This window comes from Liolophura sinensis, chromosome 8 (assembly GCF_032854445.1).
Source record: "Liolophura sinensis isolate JHLJ2023 chromosome 8, CUHK_Ljap_v2, whole genome shotgun sequence".
Classification (NCBI taxonomy): domain Eukaryota; kingdom Metazoa; phylum Mollusca; class Polyplacophora; order Chitonida; family Chitonidae; genus Liolophura; species Liolophura sinensis.
This window is the reverse complement of record NC_088302.1, coordinates 16,967,321-16,986,916: the sequence shown is the minus strand read 5'-3', so window position 1 is coordinate 16,986,916 and position 19,596 is coordinate 16,967,321. Positions and strand designations below refer to the sequence as shown.

At 37.8% G+C, this 19,596-nt stretch overlaps 1 protein-coding gene across 1 annotated transcript; it reads right to left on the bottom strand.

Moving 5' to 3' along the window:
- Nucleotides 1-2,228: 2,228 nt before the first annotated feature.
- On the bottom strand, nt 2,229-4,459 carry LOC135473829 (protein zwilch homolog). The gene has a single exon (XM_064753737.1). The coding sequence runs from the start codon at nt 4,456-4,458 to the stop codon at nt 2,572-2,574; it is 1,887 nt and encodes a 628-aa protein (XP_064609807.1). The 5' UTR covers nt 4,459; the 3' UTR covers nt 2,229-2,571.
- Between the last annotated feature and the right edge of the window lie 15,137 nt (nt 4,460-19,596).

Here is a 19,596-nt window from a genome sequence, read left to right as displayed (position 1 = left end):
ACTCTTGCTGGAGTTGGCACATGTATACTCATCAAACGCATATTAAAGTCTATCTTCAGAAACATTTTGTTTGTTATTTGATGAGGTCAGTGTAAGTGTCTTAAGTAAGTCAGTTAGGGTTCTAAATGCGGTTACCAATAAATGGCTATAAAATCTCCTGCTTCCACTGTTAGGGATGTTCATGTGATCTTACATGAAGTTTGTGGAAGATCATTCCACTTCTAGCATTGTTTGGCATACATATTGAGCTTCGTGTGCCGGTGAATTTAATGTGTGGGAAAGTTTGTGAGTTCCTTGTCAAAGGACAGTGGTTTACTCTGGACACTTTGGTTTCCTCCACTTCTGAAAGTGACTGCTGTTGTGTGAAACAAACAATGAGTACAACAGTAAGCACCAGTCGATATCTCTTAGAAGGCTTAGGAGCACCAGTACACCGTCAGAGGAGTTGTGGAAGGCTAGCCAGTTTTGGTGCCCATTAGGGAAGTTTGAGTTTGAATTATTGTCGCTAAGGTGAAAATCCTACTGACTGTATTATGTGACATACCCATCACCTGTCTTGCCATCTTTCAGAGGTGCAATGGACGCCTCTTTTCCCCAGGAACTAATTAAGTTTGCAAACAGTCAACCTCAATTTATCTCTATTTATCTCAATTTAACTCTATTGTTTGCCTACCCTAAGTAACTCATTCTGAACATTTTTCTCACATGGTCATATTACATGTAATTAAAAACAGAACATTTCTGACAGGTCACTTGGTACAGTAGGACTTTCTTTAGCTTTAGTGATAGAAGAGTTTTAACTTGAAACTCCTGTATTATCCACACTATGAAAAATGCCAAGTGTTGGTTGGTAATGTGTTTTGATACTAGGGCTGATCAGAAAGGCATTTTGGTATTAAACTTTGTACATTACTTTCAACCAGAGAGACACTGCTTGGTTAACTTACTTCAAGCATTTTTTTTTTTTACTTTTAAGCACAGATACACTGCTTGGTTAACTCACATCAAACATTTTGTTTTGCACTTTCAAATGGAGAGACACTGTTTGCTTAAATCACAGCAAGCATTCTTTTTCTTACAAAGTCCATAGCCTTGAGTTATCCAAGTAGTGTCAAGCCAGAGAGACACCCTGGTTCTACCCGAGTAAGTTTCTACAACCAGTCCACTATGTCCCATCAGCCGACTGCTGTTAAGCTCAGCGAGTAAAAAGTGCGAAGCCTAAAAAAAGGAACCTGTAGATGGTTGTGGGTTTTCTGGTTTCCTCACACCTTAATGCTGCCCACTGTCATATATAAAGTAAAGTATTCTTGAATACTGTATAAAACACAAATAAATCCTTGGCTCTGGACAGGTGTACAAGGATTACTTCACTGTTACTTGTAAGGGCCTTGGTTACCAGAAGTGTTAATAGCTCGTGTAGTGCAGTTTGTGCAGTCTTACATTGTCTTACAAACTACTTGTCTTCCAGCAATATGGAGTGCAAATCTATCTGTCATAAGTGAAAGAGTTTGTCAGTAAGTTGTCAAAGGTGGGAGGTTATTTTTCCACACACAAAACTGACTGCCATCATATAAGCTCAAACTTTTCAAATATCACAGTGTTAATCATTCACTACCATCAATCCACAAGCAGAATTGTACTTCCCTCAGACCATGTGACAGACCATGTGCTACTGGTAATCCTTCGACCATCTATTTTTTTTTTTTTTTTTTGATTGGTGTTTTACGCTGTACTCAAGAATATTTCACTTATACGACGACGGCCAGCATTATGGTGGGTGGAAACCCACGACCATCCGCAGGTTGCTGGCAGACCTTCCCACTTACGGCTGGAGAGGAAGCCAGCATGAGCTGGACTTGAGCTCACAGCGACCTCATTGGTGAGAGGCTCTTGGGTCATTACGCTGCGCTAGCGCACTAACCGACTGAGCCAAGGAGGCCCCCCTTCGACCATCTAAGCACAAGCAAACATAAGCATAGTCTTTTTGGGATGTTGTTATATTATCAATGTATGAAATGAAGTTTGTCAGATGGTCTATTTCACACCTGTACCCTCCCCCATATCCAGGGGGTTCATTAGAAGGCAATTACCAGCTACCTGCAATCTTGCTACTTCTGTAGAAAATGGAGTGGGTAGCCACCTAGTGACTAATGTTACTACACTCAGTCCTCACAAGAGATTGTACATTTATTCATTTTTTTTTAATTTCATACACATTTTGTACCAAATTTAATGCATCTAAGTAATCACAGAAATAATTATATTTCGACCCATATAATGGGAAGTTATGGAATAGAAATGATTTATTTTGTTAAACTTGAAAAGATTAACAAAATTCATGCTTACATAATATTGATGAACATTCAAGAAGCACTGGTTTAAAGCTTGGCCTGATAATAATCCTGACAGAGGGTTACATATACTCCAAAAGACCATTATACATGTACATGAAAAGTGTCAGATGATGAATTCTTTACACAGGTCAAATTTCACTATTTGTAAGAGTTTTCCCAGAGACAAACTATTCCAATATTTATTACTAATGGAAAAATTCAATAGAAGGAAATCCCACTATAGTAGGATAACACTGTCCTCAATTGCTACCTGGAAGTATTCCAAGTCCTCACTTGGAGTAGCACTGGTATCCAGCTGACTGCTGTCAAACATACAGCTATGTTTGGGATGGTCTAAGTGTTGGAATGGCATTTCTGTTGACAAGCGTTTGATCTTGACTTCATTTATTCCGCCACTATTTCTCATTTCACGGCACTGCCAAATATTGGGAGGAGCATTCTCCAGCATCTTTGCAACAGACTGTGTTGGAACAGGCACGCTGAAAACTTTCTCCCAGTCCAATCTGTTGGTCTCAAAGTACTGCAGGGTCTGACAGGCGCATGCACTCAGTGTGGCTTGTGGAGTGTGCAGGAACGTTTTTAGAATTATCATCAGTTCCAAAACACAGTGCAGTTTCTCCAGGCGTTCAAGTTTCTCTGTCAACTTAAGGTCTCTGTCCACGAAGTACTCTAGGTGTATGGGGGTTGTTAGGTTCTTGGCTAAGAAAGCATTGACATAATCCATGGTAAGTTTTTCAAGGCCCATCTCAGTCAGTAGTTCGATCGGTAGCATGCCCGGGGAAAGAGGTGGGAAGAAGCAGGCACCACCAGTGTAAGAATTCCTCATTAGCTGGGCCATGCCTGTCTTGTTATTTCTGTTCACCATTGGCTGTAGTTTTCCAGATTTAACTTGACTGAAAATAAGCTCCAAACAATCAACTAGCTCTGCGAACGAGGAGCACTTTTTCAACAAGATCCACATGTAGTCTGTGAAGTCTTGATCTTCTCTCTCCTCCAGCTCTAAAGATTCCTCAATGCCCTGCATTACTGTTGTGTCGCATGTCTCTGATATGAAGGTCAGACGTTTAGCATCACCAGCTGCTAAGTTTCCCAGCACTGCTTTCAGCTCATCAATAAGTGGCCGTGAGCTTTCTTGCACAGCCCAACATATCTCACCGGAGGTCAAGGACTCGATCAGCCGTCTCACCAATTCCAGTTCAGTGTACAGCATGTAACCACCACTCTTTGTATCCCCACGTGCCACTTGAACTTTAGCAGTCACATGTGCATCGGCTGGTGGACACTGCAGCAACTGCTGGTAACCATTCCATTCAACTTCCAGCTTTACTGATCCTTGCAAACCAGCCATTGGGTTTTCCTTGGACAGAGACCCGATGACATCATATTCCGCTTGACACGAAATAAATCTTGTTTTCGCCATTTTGTTTTGCAAGAGGCTATTTGTGTAAAAGGACTTCGGGTGTGGGCCAGTCATGATGACTTCAGTTGTTCTCTGCGTGTATGACAGGGTAGTGTTTGATTTGCCCTCAGGCAAAGCAGTATGACACACGGACAAACACACAATTTGGCCTGGCTTCTTACCATCACACAGCACCCAGAGTGGCTTTAAATATTCCCCATTGGTCTGCTTCAGTTGAACGGTTATGTATACGGACAACAAGTACTGGGCAATATTGACTGGCAACGCTTCGTACCTTTTCCTCCTGACGGCTGGCAGACCAGACTTTGGGACGGCTGTCGCTCCGCCTATTGCTGACAAGTCAGCAATAGTAACAAGCTTAAGAGGCGAGCCTTCTAGTACGCTATCACAATATTCACTCTCGCTGGGTTTTCTCCTGTCCCTTGGAATCTCGGTGCTGTTTAGGACTTCATCTGACAGCGAAGTTGTTGTTGTAGACAGGTTTGGGTTGTGTTTCCATGCGATGATTACAATGTCGGTTGGATTCAAGCTGCCGGCGATTTCTCCCAAAGGGCCTGAAGAATCGGCCCATCGTTCAACCGACAAAGATATTTCACTGTCCTTTAAAACTACTCTTTCGAGAGAATTTTGTTCTGTTAACGATTTGATGGCCTTAGAAAGCTGAATAACGTCTTTTGAATCCATTGCTGATTGCTGGCGGAAATTTGCCTTTGGCGCGGTTTGTAACGGATTTACCTCCGCAAACGAAAGATCGTTTACGGGAGATAACCTCTTCCCACTGTTCACGGACGGGTCATTGACCGCGCACTGCTTGAAACAGTGTCATCCGGAGCTATCCGGCCGAGGCTCATCATAGGCGGAGTCCGGGATCATGCGATAGACAACAAGGTATGGTGCAAATTAATTTGAAATTTCATATTTAATTGTCAAAGTTACCATCGCCGTAAACGTCGATGTGCACTTGTCTCGCTGTTAATTTTGGCTTATTTCTGGAGAGGCAACCTTACGGTTCATGTTCAACTGCCTTTGCATGTGTTGTTGTTGTTGACGGTTTTTTTCCAGTGCACAGTATCATGTATATGAATCGTGTAGCAATCAATAAGCCAAGGTAGGTCACAGTGAGTGCAGCTCCTGACTTTTTAAATTGACCGCACTTACGCGTAAATGGGGATAGTTTGCAAAGCAAATATAGGAGATTTATAATTACTGATTGTCGGAAAACCCCGTTCCCTAATACTAATGAGATACCGGAGTACCACCAGGTAGTCATATGTTTGAATTTTGTAAGGTGTAGATCAGCGACATATTAACACTTTTAAGATACATATTGTAGGGTCTCTTAACTTGAAGAAAGATGGTATTGTTTAGGTGAATGACCCCAGAGTGTCTGAGTGGGGTTTGGAAATCTGTTTATATGAAGGGCCACGTACCGGTATGTATGGGGGCCTTTGTATTTATTCGGGCAATATTGTTCAGTAAAACATTCAACTGTTTCTGATATTTACCTGTAAAATATAATAGTGCAGGTGAATATCAGAACTTGTTGAAAATAATCCACATTATTTAATTTAATTGAACTTGTCCTACATGCTTTTCATTTTGTAGGATGGCATTAAAAAATGCACTTAAAAAATATTTAAAGAAGAATCATGGAAGCAGTTAATATAATATACAAAAATCATCATGCACAAAGTAAAAACATAAAATATAGTTCTGATGCTTCATTTACATAGGTCATGCAGCAAAATATCGTATCTTTTCAGTATAAGAGTTATTTTCTTAAGTTATGGTGCACAAGCTCTACTTAAACCAGGTATGGTGACAAATCGTCCAACTTTATCACAAATTATTCAACATCAACATTTGTATGGAGTAATCTAAGGGCTCATTGGTCGTTATATGACTGAAAAATTAAGAACAATGGTAAACCCTCAGCACTCAGTCACTCGCGTACACTGAGTAAAAGTTCTTGTTTCAGATTGATTTGAATGGTGAATAGTCAAAGTATCTAGCCTAATTTATCAGGAACAAGAAGAAAGAAATTTAAAAAAAAAAAAAAAGTAGAGTGATTTTCAGAATAAACAAACAATATTATTTTAGTCAATATTTCAACCGTGATTAGGGTAGCCACATTATATGTATGTATGAATGTTCATATAAGTGAGGTTTTACATAGTACTTAGCAATTTTTCAGTCATCTGATGACCAGGTCTTATTATTGGTTGTCTTGTGATATATTTTAACATTGTAGGTCTGTAATAACTTAAACTTATGACTTATAGAAAATTAAATGTGATTGTGTGTCTTATATATGACAGAGGGTTTTTAACATTAAGCATATTTTTATCCATGGCAAACAGCTCTCTAAATCAATCGGTCCGTCTTTAGGTTCGTCATAATTTGTAACATCCTGGACATACCTTTAGAATGGGTCATTCATTTAATGAAAGTTAATAAAGAGAGTGCAAGATGACATTCATTTTTTTGGATGCTGTTGCAGCTCTTGTGAATTAGCACTTGTTGAAGTAATAGTTGATTAATTTGTGTTTATGCACATCTTAAATGTTGCCTCAACAAATCCAAGTGACATCAGTATATTTATGTTAATTACTTTGCGTGAGGGTTTCACTGGGGTAAGCTAACATGACAAGCATCCCTGGATAAATTACATGTTTATACTAACTTTTTTACACCCATGTGTAGTATACATTTAAATTCAGGCTGTTCACTTAAACTTCTCAAGTCTGCATATATAGGCCACTCTGAAACTGTAAATTTAATATGATGTAAGTTTGGAATATTGTACATTCTTGACAGTTTCTTTATTGTTTAAATGGTTAAACCTGCATGTATATACTGTAATTCTTTACCTTTTTGCATGTTTGCAAGATGTTTATTCAGGCATATTCTGAAGGCATCATTCTGTTTGTACTGATAAAATTACTATTTTGGGGAGGCCGGGAAATTGGCCAATTCAACCAATGTAGTTTTGTCACCAAAATCAAATTACAAATGTTTGTAAATTGCCGTGAAATTTGCTCTTTCATGTGCAAAAAGATTGGGGAATTAGAGTAGAACTGCCTCTGCATCACAACAGTTGTCACAGTAACACAGAACTTTGTATTACCTTCTGATTTTCCTTCATGAATTAAAGGCTAGTTCTGTTGCAGAAAATTGTCCGCCATTCGTGTAAATTACTTATATGTACTTAAAGTTCAGCATTTTTCAGGTGACACATTTTGTTTAATTCTGATCAGTCCATCTATGTATAGGGCCACAGAAATTTTTTTCTGTCAAGTTTTATTAATTTTCTTGTTGTCAAAGTTGTCATCAAAGCTGTCATCAAAGTATCATTTTAAGGCCTTCATGTGTTTCTGAAAGAGCATTTTTACATGTACCTTTAAGTGAAATACAGTATGTTCCAAAAGTTCAACTCTGGACAGTTCAACAGCTTTCTGCCTTTTGATCCTCTGCCTTTTTCTGGCAGAGTAAGCCCGATGAATACGATCTGCCTTTTTACTAGTGTTCACAAGTTGACTGAATTGATCTGAATTCCGGAAAAGCAAATGACATGCATGATGTACTCTTCTATGTGGAAAAAGAATGTAAATGCAGTTGACTAGGTTTGATATTTTGAAAGACTTGATTTCTTTTGAATTCAAATAATATTTATAGTATGATGTGTTTCTGCATGATAAAATTTACATGTTCCTGTATTAAAGTGGGAGTAGATAATCATTGTGAAATAGTGAAGTGAAGCTAACATATATTGCAGTCAGTGTACCTTATTTCTTCTAATTTTTAGAAGACAGATATAAGTAGTGCTGAATGGAAAGAATTACATTTCTCTCTTAGGTATTTGGGAAAGTAAAGATATGAATATATTCATCATTAGATGTACTAAGCATGTGAGTTAAAAGTAAATATACCTGCTACAATTACTTTTTTTTTTTTAAAAAGAGACGACCAGGCGCCCCCAAAATTATAGAATTTGAGTGGTCAATGTATATTGAACAGCACTATGAGAGGGAATGTGTATTGAACCTTAACTTAAATGTATGTGACTTAAACAGTGATAATAGCCAGGCTGAACAGAAATCTTTTTATTATGGTAATGAATAAACCCACTCGAGTGCTCGTGCAATGTAAAGAGCTTTTATTTAAAACAATAAAACTGATTGTTATTGATGGTATCAGTGAAATCATGTGAATTCATTGGAATTCATTAAACCTCATTGAATAAATAGATGTTCATGAAAAACTTGCTTAAAGGGGAAATGGAGAGAATTTCTTAATTCTTTTAATATTAATGATCATGTCAGCACATATTATTATTCACTTTTTTTTTTTCTTGATCTCTGTCACACACATACATGTACCAGAGCATGTATGAAGATTTTAGGGGACCTCCGTGGCTCAGTTGCTTAGCACGCTAGTGCACATTAACGACCTAGGAACCTCTCACCAATGCAGTCGCAGTGAGCTCAAGTCCAGCTCATGCTGGCTTCCTCTCTGGCTGTACATGGAAAGGTCTGCCAGCAACCTGCGGATGTTTGTGGGTTTTCCGCAGGCTATGCTTGGTTTCCTCCCACCATAATGCTGGCCGCTGTCGTGTAAGTGAAATTTTCTTGAGTGCGGCGTAAAACATCAATGAAATAAATAAATAGACAAATGAAAATTTTGCCTTTGAAAAATCACACAGACTTTTAAGTCTATGCTTAATGCTATCTCTTTGGGTCATTTATTTATCACCTGTTGACATTGTGAAAAATGCAGCACCTGCTTTCACAACCTGATAATCATCTATGTTGTCTATTATCTACAAGTGCTAGATGAAATAGTGATGAAATGTTAGTGTTTGGCTAAAATAAAAATTACACAAATAAGTATTAGAGTAATTTCATATTTTCATACATGAATGGTTTGTTTAGAAAGGCACATCAGGTACAGTAATGAACTATCATCACGTGGAATTTGATGAATGCTGAATCAACACTATTGTTAATAGCTTTAAATGAGTTGCTGAGGTCAAGTCTGTGGTACCTACATGAATGAGACCTGTTTAAAGTGCACAATGTAGATGTATATAGAAAAGATGCTCGGTAGTTTAGACTTCATCTCTAGGTATGGTTTTGAAAATTTAATTAGGACCATGTATCACATGTAGACAGGGATGTGTAAAAAAAAAAATGGAAAGTTTGGTTCTCACACTTTGATGGTCACTGTGTGACTTTGCCTTAAGGAATTTAAAAATGCTGTTACAGAACTTTTAGTTCGTGAATTAAAAAAATTTGAGGTAAAAAATCCTGGTTTTGTTAAATTTTCTAGTTAGTACAGGTTGATTAGTTTATTTTTACAGTTTTAGTACAGGTTGATTAGTTTATTTTTCCAGTTTTAGTACAGGTTGATAAGTTTATATTTCCAGTTTTAGTACAGGTTGTATAGTTTATTGTTCCAGTTTTAGTACAGCTTGATTGGTTTATTGTTCCAGTTTTAGTACAGGTTGATTAGTTTATTTTTCCAGTTTTAGTACAGGTTGACTAGTTTATATTTCCAGTTTTAGTACAGGTTGATTAGTTTATTTTTCTAGTTTTAGTACAGGTTGACCAGTTTATTTTTCCAGTTTTAGTACAGGTTGACCAGTTTATTTTTCCAGTTTCAGTAGAGGTTGATTAGTTTATTTTTCCAGTTTTAGTACAGGTTGACCAGTTTATATTTCCAGTTTTAGTACAGGTTGATTAGTTTATTTTTCCAGTTTTAGAACAGGTTGATTAGTTTAGGCTCCCAACAGTTTGGAATCCCACAGCAAACATTTTGCGTAATTAAAATGGCTCTAGATATGGTACTGTGAGATAACTGAGGAGAGCAATTGGATTTGGAGGAGTTCTTTAGTGGAGTACAGTCGTGGTTCAAAGGAAAATTCCACACAGATGATTAGGGAACTCCATGTGTTTTACTCTTGGTAGATAAAACTTGCTTTTCCTGTTTATCATCACTGTTGTATCTGAAGAGGTACCGTGAGTATATGTATCCTAGCTCCAGGGTGAAGGCCACGGTGAAGTGAACACTCTTAAAATTGCACGCAACATGATTCTGAAAATGAAGCAGACGTATATGAGTCAAATATATCTGTATGACTATTGATTCAGATACTAAATGAAAGTTTCTTTGTTGGGAAAAAATAGTTGTAAACGATTTTAGACAAAGAGACTTAAGCTGTGAAGGTTTCACTGCATACATGTAAATTGTATTTGACCTAAGATTTTGTCCATGACTAGGTCAAGTAAATTGATGATGTTTTTTCCAGATTTTGGGAGTTCTGTTGATCTTGGGAAAGTGTTTTTAGGTGTGTGTGGGGGATAGGATCATATCCTGCTGGGAAAATGTGTTTTGGCAGCAAATATTTTATGTCTCTTATTTGCCTCTGAAAGTACACTTTGTGGGGTGAATTTTTAGGGCAAATATGGTATTTTGGTGCTGTGGGCAAATGTTCCATGGTACACTGTACACTGTACAGCCGGTAAGGCTCATGTGCCAAGCCAAGGTCGAGGGCCAGTAGAATTCTGTTAGTGATCACCTTGTCTCAGTGAAATATTTAGACTTCTTTCTGGTGTTGAGGAAGAAAGCCAAGGTCCCTGAAGTAATACTAGAGTAGACATTTGTTTAAAACTAAAATTAGCCTAATGGTCTGATTTACCCCACTACAGACAAAAAAATGTACAACCGGAGCTATCATCAACTGGACTTCAACTTACAGCGACCGCATTGGCAAGAGGCTGTGGGTCATATTGTGACGCTGGCATGGTTATTTATTTATTGATTTGATTGCTACACAAAATTTGCTACATTTTGCCTCATTTACTCTCAATTTAGTTCCCATAATATTTTATGGTTGTATTGCTGTGTTCATGTGTAAAAATAAAAAAAACAAACAAGTGAATGTAAGGTTCATAAACATTTGATGCTACACACAATAACATAGGTAGACTGATGAGATTATACCCTGCACGGCTGTGATTTTAGCAAGTAAAACACTTGTACTTCCTCTGAATCATAGTTCTTGAGCACAAGCAGTTTTCACATTTTTCCTTGGGGTATTTTAAAAAGAGGCTTGTGGTTAACTTGTGTAAATGTGTCAGCTATTGTTTTAGCGCTAGTTGCCCGAGGTAAGTCCGCCTACGTGTACAATCCGCCTACGTGTACAAGTCCACCTACGTGTACTTGGGCATGTACATGTATGTCCCCATGTGGCTTGACAGACATGCAGTGTATATCCTAGAATGTAGCGAATCATGGTCAAGTTGTAAGGTGCTTGATTTTCATTAACTGTGAGTCTACTACTATCTCGCACATAAGTTGTGGGTTCAGTTCTGGCATTTGACAGGGAATTTATGGATTCCCCTGCACTCACTGTTAGTGGGGCTTTAATGTAATTCTTCAACCATTTTGCATGTTGGCAGGGTGTTTATTCAAGCACATTCTGAGGGCATTATTCTGTGCTGACTAATAAAAATTCGACTTTTTGCGAAGCCGTGAATCTGGCCAATCCAACTAATGTAATTTTGTCTCCAAAAATCAAATTAAAAATCTGCATAAATTGCACTAAAAGATACTCTTTTACATGCTAAAAGGTTGAAGAATTAGGGTAGTGACAAGAACCAGTTGACGACACTTCCCAAAACTGACAAAAATTCTTTATTATGATGCTAAAAAAAAGTCAGATTCATAAATTAATGTATTGACAGACATGATGTGTATTGTGTATGTTCCATATACATGTATGTGTGTTTCTTGGAACTTTCTGAATTATTACAGTTACATGCAATATCATAAGTCATAAGTGTATTAAAAAGATAAAAAAATCAATTAACTGGATATGATTTTAGTACATGGCTTTCTGATAATAAACACTGGCCCCAGTGGCTCAGTTTGTGGAGCCTCTGCTTCATGGGCGGTAGATCCAGGGCGGGGTCACACCTAAGACCTTAAAAGAGGAAGTTGTAGCTTCGTTGCCTAGTGTTCAGCATTAAGGGGATAGTGCGATGACTGGATGATCCCTATCAGTATAATGGCTTGGGGGGGCTTTCTTGCCTGCGGTAAGTTGTCTCAGTGAAGTAGCACAAAAATAAAAGAGCAGTGGAAATCCGTCCTGCAACAAGGCGGCACATTACACATGCATGCACTCTAAGGACTCTTTTGTCATCATATGACTGAAAAATTGTTAAGTACGACGTTAAACCCCAAGCGCTCTTTCACTCACTCCTGATAATAAAACAACTGCTTTAAGCACACAAATTCACTCATTCAGCAGTGGAAAGCTACTTCAGTTGTTGAAGTTTTATGTGTCATTCTACAGTGGTATTAATACCTAGATATTTGTGAAATAATGCAGAGAGGATAAAAATGATATGTGCTAATCATATTGTAAACTAGCCTTTGGTGCTGCCATCATCACATTTTCTATTTTGCTATAAACTTCAACAATCCATAGTCTAACAAATTTTATCAATCAGTATTTTTTTGCTTGAATACTATCACCGTCTGTAATATATTTGCATGGTATTTGTTTCAGTCCAAATATTTTCAAAAACGCAGGAGAGTACTTCAGGATGAACTCTAAAATGTGCTAAAACCTTTGAGCACACATTTATAAATCTTGGTATGATAAATCAGTTATCATTGCTTATCCAATAAATCATGTGGCATTATGACATTTTAGTCACCTCCAAATAAATCACAATTACAAGAAGTTACTGGTACATTTATCACGTTTTGCAGCTGTGGCATCTGTACCCATGATGTACGTGACATACCCACACGTACATATAACCGTTTGAAATGATGAGTGTCTTAAAGCTTCCATTTCTCAGAGACGCCTTCATACACATGCTTGCAATTGTAAACGCTTCAGTTTTGTGTGAGATTATCTAGTGTAGTGTGAGAGTTAGCCTAGACCCTGTCACCAGTGTATTAATAGGTGGCCTGGTGACCTCTCCCAGTATTTAGTAGCTTAATTGCCTTGGTGTATAGTCATGCGAGGTATTTTTAGTGGAGTGGTTCAGCGTAGCGTGTCATAGGGTTGCACAGCGTTTTGTCAGAGCAGATGTTCACCTTGAAGACCAGACAAAATTTATTATTTATTGAACATTATGAATTTGGTTGTTTGTTTATTGGAAACAAAGTGAACAGCAAATACAAGGCAAATTATATATGTATGCGAACTGCAAATATTGATCAGGTCAGTGTACATGAAAATAATGTGTGGTAAATAATGTGGACTGTAGCTTTTGACCAGCAGAGCTCATGTAACTCGTTTCTCTATTGAGCTGTTCTAAATGTACAGGTATAGTGTACACCTGCTTGTAGCTGTCAAATTGGAGATACTCAAAACAATGTGGTAAATTACATGTACACACGTGTAGGTTTAGAAAAGGTATATGTAGCCCAGGTTTACTAAGCCAGTGCACGAAGATAAATCTTTGAGATGGAATTTTTCTTAGCCTTGCTAAGGCTTGTAGGTCAGCAGTATCTGTGTGAGAGGTATTGTGACTTTAGTGCTTCTGGTCAGATAATATAATACTGTGAGGATACAGAATTCTAGTCATGCTAAAAGAATGCCACGCATGTTCTTGAGTAGAAATAAAACCGGTCTACGAGGCAATAAGTTGGAAGTCATAAAACCCTTTGATGCAAGACAATTTATGTTAATGAGTTGTATACCTGTTGATGTATAATATTCACATAATAGCTTGTCTACAGTCTTCATCTTTAGTGGAGGTCAAACCTGTTTATGGACAAATAGTCAGGGATAAAATCCTTTTGATGGAAGAGTAAGTTTATGAAAATGACCTTTGTCGTGTACATGCATTCACATATCTTTGTCTTCAGTAGAAATTAAACCGGTGTAGACAAGCACAGTCAGTTGTAGAAACTTTTGATGTAAGACAGCATTTATGCGTCCAGTTATCAGGGGTCAAAATGTGTGATATTTTATGCTTTTCAAAGTGATGACCTTGAGAAAATTGAGGTCATTTAAAGGCATGGAATGTGTTAGATTCCATTTTGAAATGTAACACAACTTGAAAATGGATAAATTACGAGAAAAAATCATTTATGTGTCTGAAATTATTAATATTTGCTTGATTCAGGGTCATATTTGTGATGATGAGGGCTCAATTTGAGGTCATCTGATATGTGTTGATACATGCATAAACAATATACAATTATACAATTTGTAGTTTATTTGCTTATTTATTTATTTGATTGATGTTTACACTGTACTCAAGAATATTTCACTTGTACCACAGTAGCCAGCATTATGGTGGGCAAAACCAGACAGAGCCTGGAGACAACCCACCACAATCCACAAGTTGCTCAGCCAGACTTGCCCTCATATAACTGAAGAGGGAGCCAGAATGAACTGGACAGGATTGGTGAGAGGCTCCTGGGTTATTGTGCCACTCTGGTACATGGACTACATGTACCTCTGATATGGTGGCTGTAATTAGTAGCTTAAAACATGTTGCTGTGTTACTTAGTAACTTATAAGATTTTGGGGTTTTTCTAGTCCCAGTGGTCTTTTTTCTAGTCTCAGCAGTAAACAGTATAGATGGTCTGGTGCAGCTATAAGTAATTAAATTATTAGTCAGTAAAATGATCAGGTTATAATCAATAATTGCTGGTAATTGGTTTGAGTAATGGATTAATGAGGTGGTGACTGATTAGCCTAATGGATTTACTATGAACTGTAGATGTTTGGTAATTATGGGGATGACATGGAGAGGTTTCCATTTCAGTGCACTGGGACTTTATTACTCTGATGCATGTACTTTGACTTGTATACAGGTACTTTCACTTCTTTTTATGTGAATGTGTTGAGTGTAATATTATGGACAAGTGTAAATTTGTTTATTTACATGTGTATCTGCTGTCGCCGTCACCTGTCATTCAAACTGGTATTATCTATAACATGTGAACCTTGTCAAAAAATGTATGGCCTTGGGTGAACTCTTTTTGTCAAGTGCCTGTGCCTTTTGGCTCGGCAACATATAGACATCAAAAGACCTTCACAAATTTTGTCAGGTCGTTCATCAATCTTTCTTCAGCTTTAGTGCAGGAACTCTATATAATATGACATCATGGCCGCCTTTTGCTTGCAAATGCCATTCTTGCCGTTTGAGTGACTGCATGTGGTTTTTTGGGCAGAGGTCATTCACCTGTCTGTTTCTGGTCATAGGGCCTACTGGTCTTTCTGTGCTATCGAAACCATTATACCTATATGTATATGACCTTTATTTACATATAATTCCGTCTTTTTGCTAGCCTGGCCACATACATGTATATATATATATATATATATATATATATATATATATACCTTTATGTACACAAGGACATCCTGTGGTTTTTTTAAAGCTTATAATACAGAACACGTACCTGTACCTCAGCATTGTAACATGAAGCGTATGTAGAGCGTGTACTTGTCTTTATGTACATGTATACAGGTCTGTGCATTAAAGTATACATGCACATATACGTGGTGATGGTAATTTTGCATTCAGCACTGGCCTTTCACCAGGTATAATACTCTCTGACCCAGAACATACAGAGTCTATTGCACATGTAAGTATTCGTCATCCTGGCAACTTCTGCCGCAGAATAAGTAATAGCCCTGCGGGTCAGGAGAGAAAAAATCTATACATGTACATGCATCTAGATACGTGTGTGGATTAGGCTCTGGGTGTGATTCTAATACGATCTTGTGCATACAACTATAATTGTGTGTGTTGAAAGTTATGCTCATATTGGTGGGTTGATTGGTTAGGTGTTTGTTATTTTGTTTTGTTTTTTGATCATTTAAAACCTGATAAAACATCAGAAAACTTTTTCCACTTTGATGAGTCTACCATTGGTTATGCTGATAGTAGTTGGTTAACTTGTTAGATGTTTTTTTTTTGTTTTTTTTTTATTTTTTTTTCCTTTGTTTATTTGGATGGATTTAAATGTTAGGGGTTGAGAAGGAAGGGATAAAGTTTCTGTTTGCTTTGACTCCCAATTTCCTGCCATCACATTCAGAGAGTACATGTAGGCGTGACAATCCTCTTGTGTGTGTACACCCAGATGGTGTGATACTGAGATGGCAGAGTTGCGCACAAGAGTGGCATGCATTTCTACATACACTTAACACATGGTGCTGAGGGCGGTGCCTTTTTTAGTGAGAGACCCAAAGAATCTTAACTCATGGCAGCTTTACTATGTGTGCACCACGTCATATCTAAGGTGGCAGAAAGTTGGATTGTCTGCCAGGGAACCGTATTCATGTGTATAAATACATTGAAGTCCCATGCTTACGAAAAATTGAACAATTCTCCAGAGTTTTCCAGTCATTTCTGATACATGTACATAGGGATATGGGCATTAGCTAGCACGGCTGAATTAAGACATATCTACGTATATATTATGTGTATATATATACTTGTATATATACGCTCTTCTGATGCTATCTGCTGATACATAGGACAGGTAATTATTTTATTTTACGTTATTCATCTTCATCAATCTTGTTTTGTTTAACAAAACTGTAATTTCTTAACAGACCTAATATGTGTGTAACATACACACGTCCATGTTTGTTATTTAATTAGATTTTTTTTTTCCTCTCCATCATATAAGTCTTTTATTGTGTGTAGCCTGTCATCTTGGAAATTGTGGAGACTAGACGAAAGAAAACCTGGGAGTATTGTGTACAGGGATAGCATAATGTACAATAGCCAGACCCCTTTGGCAAGGTACCTGTCAGGCCTGAGACAGGTTTATGAATTACATACACATACAGGTATTTGACTGATGATTCTTGCTAAAGCCTTTCTACGACCAGAGAAGAAAAAAATTGTATTGAATTTAATTTTATCGCTGTGTTATGCTGTACTCAAGACTATTTCACTATACGACTGCAGCCAGCATTATGGTAGAGGGAAACCAGGCAGAGCCCGAAGGGAAACCTATAACTGTCTGCACGTCGCTCGCACTTAAAAAAAAGAAAGAATTAAAAAGTCAGGAAAGAATAAATTTGTAAGAATTATTTCAGGTGAAAAAGAATTATACAAGATTTTTATTCTGAGTTTAAAGGGGTTGGTTGGCAGCTTGGTAACATCATTGATTTCAACTTCTGACTCATATTAGTGATTCTAGTGGTCTTAATATATATAACTTACCAGACCAATTATGAGCGCATGGGTATGGAATTTTTACAGTATTGAATTACAGTTGAATGTCATAAATATTTTTCTGTTGAGAGGTGAAAATGATAACCCACAAGACGCGAAAGCCAATATCATGATTTTGTGTATTTTAACAAGTTTAAGTAGTGCTTTTACCTGTCGACCTTTACAGACTTGTGTTCATGTATATAGCGTGACCTCGCACATGACATCTTGTGTGATGTCGTGTCTTGTTGTGTGACGTAGGACTGTTAAAGTTGACTGAACTTGTATTATGATGTCATTCCGCTGAGCTCGGCTTGGAACGTGCACGTAATAAAACAAAATGTATCTTAATAATAATGTATCTTAATGGATAATAACAGTTGGGCTGTGTAATAACAAACGTATCTAACTCCAGCCAGCGAGATGTCATCATTATCAGTGAAGAAAAACCTGCTTTTTCACCTTTATGTCAAAAATTTTATTACTTTTAATTGAGCAATCTCAATTCTTTGGTTCCATTAAATGAATTATTCTTCAGCTTATTGGCGTTTGAAAAGGGAATTTGGACTCCCTTTTTTTTGTGAAACTTGACAGATGTGCATGAAATAATAATGTGGTTTAGTTGACTTACATGTACATTTAAGTCATTGTCCCAAACTGCATAAAAGCCCTGAGAAAAGCAATAGGGAAGTTGTAATGTTCCTTCCCCCCTGTATCAAGATGGTGCAAAGCTGTGAACTCATTAGTTCTTCACTTTATTACGTCACAATTACCGGTGTATGTGTGCTTATAATATATATGATGTAATATATGAAGTTACATCACAGACGGAAACGACGTGTTTTACTGTCATGTGGACCTTTGGTGTAGCTCACCCTCAAGTCTCTGATTGACTCACTGAAGTCCTCTACGTGTGTGTCCTCAGCATACGTGTATAAATTTGGAACTCAAGGGGACATCCTCCTCTCCCCTCCCCCCTTCCCCTAGGTCCCTACTTCTCCCAACCACACTGAGAAGAGTCATTCTGCCTGGCTCCCTGATTGCGTTTCGACGAGTGATTTTAGGAAAGGGAAACTGTGTTCCTATTCCAGTTACATGTGTATTGGTTAAAATGAGGAGACCAGATACGTGTGCATCATAGGATTTAGAAGAATGGGGTACACGTACTTTGGTTGTGGTTGATATAAATTCCCAGCTAACTGCGGATGGTCATGGGTTTTCACCGGGCTCTGTCCAGTTTTCTTCCACCATAATGTTGGCCGGTGTCGTGAAATGTTTGTGAGGATGGGCTAAAACACCGATCAGATAAATACACACATGCATGTGTGTTCTGCATATCATTCTCTTTTGAGTTCAGGCATTTTAACATCCGACTTTTTCTTGGGGTGTAGACTTTTTCTTGGAGTGTAGACGATATGAACATCATGTTCCCCTTTTCCCATCTGCTGCCCCTCAGGAGGATCGCGATTTATGGGGTCAGTCAGTGCATTGTGATAGAACCCTCTCTGGCAGCCACATGGTGTGCATAATGCTCTAGTGGAAAACAGCTACAATAGAATAAGTGGTTCTGCCCCCTGGCTGGGGGAAGCAGCACACGTTGTGAGGGGTGGGGGACACATTGCACTTGGTGGATCAATAAGTGTGTACTTGTAGATTTACCTGATGTTTTGGCAGGTTTATGGAAAGCATTTTTTGATCCTTGTTTGACCTGATCTAGAACCAGTAGATGCTTGTCAAAGACGTCAGGAATTTTATAAAATTACTGACCGACAGGGGCCAGATGTACGTAGATACCCTGCCATGATTGTCTAGATTTTCATTGTCATTTGATTTTCATCATTGTTGTACCTAAGTGCAGTTACGGGATAACTTAGTTTGTGATGAGAGAATTTCATTTCTGTTCTGCCTCAGCAACACATGTTGTCTTTGTGGTGCTTTGATTACCATTATAGCACATATAAATTCTTCTTTATTGTTTTGTGCAAGCCCATGGACATTGTATTTATTTCTTTGTTTCATTTTTGTTTAACACCATGCTAAAGAATTTCTCACTTATATAATGGTGGTCAGGTGTATGGGTTTATGGATTGCCTGTAGTAAACCAGCTGTCTTTGCCAGGCAGCTAGCAAACTTTCTGACTCAAAGCTGCGTCTGGCCCCAGAATCACAGGTGATCTTAGACTTAAGTCAAAATTTCAGTCATTAAACTTGGTATGTTCATTCCTGTTATTTTCGTTGGAATATGTTTGAGGATAGCTTGCCCAGAATGTTACTTGAGAAATAACAATTTTAAAGTTATTTGAAATTTTCTCTCAAGTCTAAGATTGTTTTGTGATCCCGGGACCTGAATTGTTGAGCAGGATTCAAACATGCAAGCCCTGGCCAAGGGCCTGACAGTTGTAGTGCGTTTTATTCATCTGAGCGGGCCAGCACCTCTCACTGAATTTAATGCAACCACATATTTTTTTTATCGCACATGTACAATGTGCGTACTCATTATGACTCATTTTAACATATTTTTTTGGCCCATTTTAATACAACGTACAGGTATATGCTTGTGATTTGTAATGGAATGGGCTGGAATGTAAATCTGTTTACATTCTTGCACCTGTCCTTTC